General features: G+C 37.8%; 1 protein-coding gene across 2 annotated transcripts; it reads left to right on the forward strand.

Moving 5' to 3' along the window:
- Positions 1 to 1078: 1078 nt before the first annotated feature.
- On the forward strand, positions 1079 to 6638 carry CCL20 (C-C motif chemokine ligand 20). 2 transcript variants are annotated; one of them, XM_059703396.1, is made up of 4 exons: positions 1079 to 1252; positions 2352 to 2466; positions 3745 to 3822; positions 4482 to 6638. In XM_059703396.1, exons 1-4 carry the CDS (start codon positions 1174 to 1176, stop codon positions 4501 to 4503), a joined length of 294 nt encoding a protein of 97 aa, XP_059559379.1. In that variant the 5' UTR covers positions 1079 to 1173; the 3' UTR covers positions 4504 to 6638. The 2 variants fall into 2 exon arrangements, with proteins under 2 accessions (XP_059559379.1, XP_059559380.1); XM_059703397.1 differs by having other exon boundaries at positions 1080 to 1252; positions 2355 to 2466.
- Positions 6639 to 8756: the final 2118 nt, after the last annotated feature.

The following is an 8756-nucleotide window of genomic DNA, read 5'->3' on the forward strand; positions in this document are numbered from 1 at the left end:
CCCTAACCACCTCTGCCTTGGCCCCACCACCATGGCTTTGTCTGGAAAGGCTCCCGGAAGGTCTCCCGGTCTAATTAGCATATTACCCTTTTATTAGTATAGATGATCATATAATGCAATTCCCTTTTTTGATGTTCAGCTTTATGATTTTTCACACGTGTAGATGCCCTTAGTAGGACAGAAACTAATTATATCACCCCCAAAGCTCCCTTGTGTTGTTTCTTTACAGTTCACATGTCCTGCAAGCCAATCCCTAGCATACAATGATATTCTCCCTAGTGGAAAATTTTTATTACACCATCATATGTTAGGAATGCTTTTTGCCATTGTTATCATTATCACTATTATTTGACATTTATTTTGTTGATTGATCGTTGCTGATAGTCTTTCTTCTTTTCCAACCTTTCTGAACTTTGGATTAATGATATAACTACATTAGCATGAAGCATTTAGTGTTGGTGGGAATTATTTTCTGGGCTGACATATTGATTAGAGTCATGTAAATGTAGTAGATTCTTAGAAGACTTGTCACAAAATCAAGATGAAGCTTAAGCTTGAGGCTTACTTAAAGGTTAGTATTTTCCACAAAAATTGAGGAACTACTACAGCGTTGTTATATTACCTGCTCTGAAAGGTAGCCTAGAAATTCAAGGTTTTTGGTGACAGCTGAGTTCCAGTTTTGCAATTGTGAATGGCTCCTGAGTATGCCTGGAATCCTACTCCATCCTCCCCCTCTCTGATTGGCTTTGCAAAGCAAATAGAGTATAACAATGGGAGTTCTGGAATGCTCCTGTGTGTTTGTATTATTATTAACTCTTATCCTCTCTTTTCAGAGACAAGAGATTAAGTTAAAACTAGATGGGAATCTTCAAAGGATGTAACAGGATTTCCCCCTTCTCCCCCCACCCCAACACTGACCTTCATACCTTCCCAGGCAGGAAGTTTTCCGTGTGTGTGTGTGTGTGTGTGTGTGTGTGTGTGTGTGTGTGTGTGACAACATGATGGGGCAGGTCCATCAATGGGGAAAACCCCATGGGAGAACACGCCTTTTGTGTACATTCCCAATATTTGCTATAAGTAGTGCCATCTCAGTCCCAGGTTGCTATCAGAACACCACAACACCACAGGGAACTGGGTACCCAGCACTGAGCACTTCTATTCTTTGAGCTGAAAATGATGGGCTATAGCAAGATTTTGCTCCTGGCTGCTTTGATGTCAGTGCTGCTATTCCACTTCTGCAGCGAGACAGAAGGTAGGTGTCACTCTTTCTGCTCGCAGGGCAGGAAGAAATATTTTCATTTTCTTCTAAGCCTTGAACTCATCTGGGGTGTCTCCAGAGGATAGAAGCCTGTTAGAAAGTTTTCACAAGGGAGTCATGGGAGTTGTCAGCTCATTGGTGAGTGAAGGAGGGAAAGCTTTCTGCTGCTGGCCAGGCTTTCTTCTCTGCTGTCAATCACAGCAGATTGGGGGGTGGGTGGACTCACAGAGACCCCTAAGCTCCAGAAGACTGCCAAACTGCTATTTCTGGATGGTGTAAATTGAGGAGCATTACCAGTGAATGGGGTCCTTCTAAAATGTAAGGAACGCTCCCACTTCCCCAACTTTCTCATCTCCCAACTAAATAGTTTCAGCAAAATTCAAAACTCACTATTTAGGGGTGGATTATGGCACCTGAGTTCTTCATGCTTGCAAGGCCTCTGGAACACCACTTGCCAACTTTGTGATGACATTTATCCCCTATCTTACAGCAGGTTATAATTCAACGGGAGGAGTGCCCAAGTACTGCTTTATTGTTGTAGGAGAGCATCACTTTTTAGCAACAGGTGCATTCCTAAAAATGAACAAAACGAAAAATTTCTATGAACTCTTATAATTTCCAAATGCTTTATTTATAGCTCATATAAAAGCAGCTTTTATGAATCACATTTTCCTTTGTAAAGTCTTACCCTTTCATTCCTCTCAGTACTCAGCAGCCAGATGATAGATGAAAATCTGCCAATTTAAAAGATTATCTATGAATTTCTTCATGTGAGAGTTACTCATATTCTTGAGTAATTATAGTGGATTGAAATAGGAGAGCCAGTTTATGTTTCTTACTAAAGATTTTCCCTTTATGAGAAGTCATGTGCTTCTAAACTATATTATTGAACCAAAATTTCCCAGCACACAAACTATTTTTTTTGAGAACTGAGAACTATGTTAAATTCAGTCTCAAAGATACTGAAACTCCTCCTTTGATTAGTTTACCACATAGATCAGATTCTAGGCTTCCCACAACTACAAGTAGTTTCATAATACCTGTCACAGAATAGTTCATTCATATGAACTCAACACCGTTCATTTCTTTTTAGCAGCAAGCTCCTTCGATTGCTGCCTTCGATATACAGAACAAGTCATTCCCAGCAGATTTATCAAGGGCTTCATACAGCAGCGGGCCAATGATGCTTGTGACATCAACGCAGTCATGTAAGTTATTAACTGCTTTTAACTCAATTGTATCCGAGTGCATGGGAATTTCAGGCATAACAATTTTTGCCTTTTTTGAGTTTCACTCAGAAATATGAGATGTGGCAAAGATATGTTTTAATAGTGCATGTCTATGTCAAAGCTCACTTTTTATAGATATTTAATTTTATTAAATTTGTTGGGTTGGCACTGGTTAAAAAAATTATATAGGCTTCATGTGTACAATTCTACAGTATATCGTCTGTATAGTGCATTGTGTGTTCACCACCCCAAGTCAAGTCTTCTTCCATGGTGACGGAAGGAGACTTGACTCAAAGCTCACTTTAAATAAGACTGGACTAAGGCAAAGGTTTTTGCTTTAAAAAAAGAAGCACAGAAGGGGGCAAAATAATTTTCGAGATAAAATAATAGGCTACTAACGTGATAGCTCCAGAAAATATATAAAACATAGACTAGACTTCAAAATGATAATCTTCTACCAGAAAATGGTTGAGGCTATCAGTAAAAACTCAGAGTAATTGTACTATCACATATAATAGTCTTAATTTATATTGGATATTATACTTTGGGATAATTTGTTATTGAATATATATATACACACACACACACATACATATATATATTCTGGGACTTTATTTTCTGCCATTGAACAGAAAATTTCATTAAAAATGCATTTGTTAAACTGCTGAGCCAGCGTGGCTTTCGGGTTCAAAGGCTTGGAGAAAGAGCTGATGCGCAAATGGACATACAAGATAAGAAATAATAGTTTTGAAATTATGGGGGGAAGCCAGGGAAAAACTCAACTATAGTAGTCAAGTTCCGCTGAGTCTCTGTTTCCCAGCTGCTTTTATTTACTAGAGTACACAATTGCCTTTTAGGAATGCAAACAGACATATCAATGGTAATGTTTAGAAAACAGTAAGATTACCAGGTTTTGGGGGAGTTTGCTTTAGCGCATTGAGTCAGCAGTAGGTAATAAAATGTAAATATTCACCCTGTGAATATCAAAGGAATCCAGGCCAGCCTTCTGAAGGACTCCTCACATTTATATCAATTACTGCTGACCTTGGTTTCCAGAAGCATCCCTTTTATTTCTTGCATCAAGCTTTATTGAGGTAATATGGATTTTTTTTTTTTTTGCATTTTGTTTCACCTGTGATATAAATGAAATGCTTAGTGCATAGAACTATCAATTTGAATACGAAATTTCCATTGCATGTTTGGTGAAAAAGCCATTTGAAGCTCTTTAAACACAAATCAAATTTTCTGATTTTTCAGCTTTCACACAAAGAAAGGGTTGGCTGTGTGTGCAGATCCAAAGAAGAAATGGGTGAAACATGCTGTGCACGTCCTCAGGTATGAAGCATTCCCAATCCAGTAGCCTCTCTCCGAACATCTGGGGCAAGAGCAGTGTGCAGAGCAGTGGATCCTAGGCTTGCTGGTGTTTTCCAGCTTACGCACTGTGGAATTTTTAAAAGGGAAATTTGAGTTGGACAATCAAAACAAAAATTCACTTTTTTTCCACTTAGAAATCATTTTTATTTTTTTAAAACTTAGTGATTTTTTTACATGACATACTAAATTCCTCTATGCATTTGATAGTCACAAGCTATTTGATTCTTGTTGCAAAAATGTCTCCTGTTTATATAATTTACATTCGTTTGTTAAAAACTGAAATATAAACAATGAAAAAGAGAATAATGGTGTTGATTCACATTGATGATAATAGAGCCACCTTTTATCCATGGACAGAAGTCACCTAACTTCACAGTGCTATAGACATGGAATGTGAAGACATACTATAAGTGTTCACATCTTGTTTCTGTCATCACTAACTGAGTTATGATGGTCCAGGCCCTTCCTCTCTGAACCTCAATGTCCTCATCTGCACTCAGAGCTGGTTGGCATCCTGAGATGAGATTAGGGAATGAGAGGCAACTGTTAGGTACCAAAGCCTTTCCTACCAGCCAGTCACCCTGTTTTTGCTTATTTGTTTCTTCTCTTTCTCTTTACAGCCAAAGAGTCAAGAGGATGTAAAAACAGATGCTCTTTGGAATGAAATTGGATACAGGCCAAAAACAAAAAGAACCTCGCTGGAGTTGGTGGTTTCACTTGCACATTGTTGAGGGTTTAGCAGTTATCTGATTTGTGTCATTGGACTTATCCAGTTAATGAAGTTGATACATATTGCATCATACTTTACTTTGTTAAACATTGCATTACAGCCAAACTATTTCATGTTAAGTTATTTATATATGTCAGCCTTTTGTGTGTATGTTTTACTATTTAATAATAATTTCTCATAAGCTACTTAGTTTAGTACGAGGTATAAAGTTATTCATGGAGGAATAAGATTATATAAACTTTTTTTGCAAGCAGCAACTCTTTTTAAAAAACTATTTAACATTCTTCTGTTTGTAGTTTTGTTTCCTAAATTGTTGTAATTACCTGTAAAAGAGAAAAATGATGAGAATAAATACTAAAACTAAAAGAAATAACCAAAAATTGTTTGTTGATTGAGTTATATGGTATTTAAGATATATATAAAAATTAAAGATCTAGTAGGAAATATAAACATTTTCTGAAAATTTGTATTTCCTATTTACTTCTGCCTACTTATTACTTTTATCTCTATCCCTGATGGTCTAGGACTTCATTCTCTGTGAATTCTAATGGAAAGTGGGTTTTTTGATTCAGAGTCATCCAAACCAGAAATTAGAAAGATCCTATAGCTGAGTTTCATAGCTCAGTGTTTATTGATATAAAACTCCTAAAATAAAAATTGCACCTATTTGTCTGCATGATCAAAGTCCATTGATGTAAAAATCTTGGAATATGTGAATATTTTAGAATGTTTTTAAAATGTTGTAACATTCCTAGATGTTTGCCCCTTCCTACATTTAGACCATTAAAAAGGACAGCATTCTGCAAAAGAGGAAAAAAAAATATATAAATGCACCCATATACTTTGTGACTACAGAGACAGAGCAACCATTTTGAAATTGCCTTGAGGAAAATCTCTTAGTCCATCATTTTGTCACCAGCTAGGGATCTAGAAATGGGCACCTCAGCACAGGAATATTCTTCTACTTCAAAAGTTCTACTGAGGCATCTTTCAGTTGTTTCCAAAAAGAACATGACGGTGCAAAATGTTCTTAGAACCTGATAGAGCCTCACTAACCAGAGGACAGACTTCAGATGTGTGAAAGCTAGCGAGAACCCAGAAACAAGACAAAAGGACCCTGAACCAGTGTAGTTACCAAAGTTTATGCTGTGCCCCCACACTGCACTTGGGGCAATCTGCTTCAGATTCCAAAGGCCCCTGGGAAGATCACTGGAGGCAGGAACCCGGATGATATGACGCAAAACCCAGACACACAAATCCATAAAGCAGAGCAGTGGTGGGTTATTTAGTGGAGAGCCCAAACCTGTTAAGTGGCTCAATAATCTCTGAAGACATCTCCCAGGAATAGTAACATTGAATCATCAGGGAAAGTATGCTCAATATCCTGTTTGTTTATTCATAGAACATGGGTTTAGTATCTGCTATATGCCAGGCCCTGAGCCAAAGGAAGCTGAGATACCAAGAGGCAAATTCAAGACTTGATCTTTGCTCCCAGGTAATTAGGGTTGAGAAGTGTGGTTAGAAGGAGGGGATGACAAGTGAACCAAGCTATTATGACACATGGTGATTAGCACTTGAATAATGAAAGTCACAGAGTGCTGAAGGGCATTTGAGGTGAGGGCTTCCAGAAGGAAAGAATAATCAGTTGAACCATGTTAAATGGCCAATGTATGATGTTCTTGAACCATGAAGATGGCATTTGTATATGGTTTAGTCCATACTTGAGCTGAAGTATGAGGGACCAGTAGCAGCCACCCAGTTGTAAAAGGACAACAGAGGGTGTTTGGAAATACCTGGGGGCATTTTTCATTTGTCACAATGTCTGGAGGGGTACTAGAGGTATTCAGTGGGCATGAGACAGAAATGGTAAACCTACTGAAATGCACAGGACAGTCTTGCACAATGAAGAACTGCCTCACCCAGTATACTAACCATGCCACCAACTGAGCAATCCTGGGTGGAGCAGGGGCAGGAGCGGAGTAGTTGCAGATTAAATGAAACTGTTACCTCAACTAAGTGTAGTGGTTTGAACTTGAATGTGGAAACTTGGGAAAGGGGGCAGTAGGAAGGAAGATGGAAGCAGAGGTACCAGGGAGAGTTTCAATGAGCAAGGTGAGAAATGGTGAGACTTCAGAAAAGCCATGGGGAAAAAAATGTACAGAAGAGAAAGTTTTGTGATTTCTGAGAATCATCTCAGACCACCCTCTCTTGTACCCTCACCAGCCATCCTCTCTTTGAACCACATGGCCAGCGAGGGCCATTGCTGATTGCTGGAGGCCTCACCAGGTGAGCCCGGCAAAGCCAGAAAAGGAGCATATGTTTTTAGTGTTGTGAAGGTGTCTGAATCTTTTGGGACCAGAAATACTATTAACTATTACCTGAGGTTCTGGAGCCTGAAATTTCTAGGCCAGAATGCTAATATATTAATCACAATGCTAACATTACAGTGTCAAGTGCGAGGGTATTTGAACTACTTGGCTTAGAGTCTTGTTCAAATATTCCATTTTCTTGTGGATCTTTTGTCTAGTTTTTGTTGTTGTTGTTGTTTTTACTTATTATTGGATATATGGTATTGATGTATCCAACTTTTATTCTTCCTTTCAGTTTTGTCAGTTTTGGTTTCATGTATTTTGAGGTATATCTTCCAGATGGATTGATCCTTTATTATTATGGAACTTTCTCTTAATTTCTAGTAACATTTTTGTTACTATGGGAGATTTTTAAGAATACAATAACAATTTCATTATCATAGATTAAAAGATGAACATTAAATTCTTAATATCACCAAATATCCAGTCAATGTTCAAATTTCTATGTGTTTTTTTTTAAAAGGTTGTTTTTTATTTTTGGTAGTTGATTTGTTTGAATGGAGATCCAAAAAAGCTCATACACTGCATTTGTTTGTTTCTTTTTACTTTTAATCTATGTTTCTTACCATCACCCTCATCCCCTCTATTTTTCCTTTGCACTTTATTTTTTGGAGAAACCAGGACAATTGTTCTAAAGTTTCCCAACTTCTGGGTTTTCTTGATTGCATTTCTATGGTGTCATTTAGCATGTCCTCTGACTTTGAGAAATAAAGGCTGGCTTGAAACTTTACTGAGGGTGGGGGACAAAACCACTTAATAAGTGCATTCTGGTGTGAAATTGTCTAAACTGATGCCAGGAACAGAAGTAAAAGGGGAAGCTCTAAGACTATGCAAAAGTCTTTAAGGAATGTGAAGAATTGATCAAGTCCAATTTACAGCTGAGGGAGGGAAGGTAGATGGTCATACATGTCCTTCAAAAGAGGCGATGGGAAAGGTGTGTAGGAATGGAGAAGTCCCATCAAGAAGCACAAGAATGCCGGTCTCCACCTGCTCCTGGCCCTGTGGTTGACTTGAGAAGGACATCATGGAGATGAGTTGGAGGCACACAACAGTATTAGGGTAGAGTAATGAGAAGTAGGAGAAGGGAAGATGAATGCAAGGGTTTGGATTTTGATGTTAATCATGTCATATAGTATAATATCAATACTATTAGGCACTAAGTGCTAGTATCACTTGCTAATATTGCTAATATCTTGTTTAAACATGAGGTAGGTACTATTTTTATGTCATAGTGTGAATAGAGGAACTGAAGGTAAGGGAATTAAAGAATTTGCACAAGGTCACACAGACTTTAGAGATGTGATAGAATTAGTTGGTTTCAAAGTTTTAAAAGGCCTCAGGCTTAAAGGTGCTTCTGTGTCAATGAAGACAGTAGCACCTACGGTGTCTGATGCTCCTTGATGTTGGTTCTTTTGTTGGTTCTTTGTTATCTTCATAGTCATCTGTGTGCTCTCCTATCTTATAAAATATCAAAGTATTGGAATATAGAGTATCTTAGCTGGGTTTTTTGTATCAAAAAACTTAAAAGGTATGTTTCTTCAAGGAATAAGCTACATCTGTGATGTGGGCACCTTCTTCCCTAGCAGTGCCAGACCGATATCAAACGATTGTGCTTTTTTTTCTTATTAAATCATAGTTAATTGAATAAAAGTTATGTTTCCACCCATTCAACCAACAGATATTTATTGAACACCTACTATGTACTGTTCTGGTCATTGGGAATAAACAATACAAAGTCTCTGCTTTCATGTGACTTATGGAAGGAGAGACAAAAAAACCAAACAGGTAACCAAAGA

The sequence above is a fragment of the Myotis daubentonii genome, chromosome 7 (genome assembly GCF_963259705.1).
Source record: "Myotis daubentonii chromosome 7, mMyoDau2.1, whole genome shotgun sequence".
Classification (NCBI taxonomy): domain Eukaryota; kingdom Metazoa; phylum Chordata; class Mammalia; order Chiroptera; family Vespertilionidae; genus Myotis; species Myotis daubentonii.

Bases quoted from the DNA above. Each gene is read 5' to 3' on its own strand.
- CCL20 (XM_059703396.1), top strand. From the start codon at position 1,174: ATGATGGGCTATAGCAAGATTTTGCTCCTGGCTGCTTTGATGTCAGTG. The intron at 1,253-2,351 runs GTAGGTGTCACT...ATTTCTTTTTAG, and splicing joins CTTCTGCAGCGAGACAGAAG to CAGCAAGCTCCTTCGATTGC. The intron at 2,467-3,744 runs GTAAGTTATTAA...CTGATTTTTCAG, and splicing joins TGTGACATCAACGCAGTCAT to CTTTCACACAAAGAAAGGGT.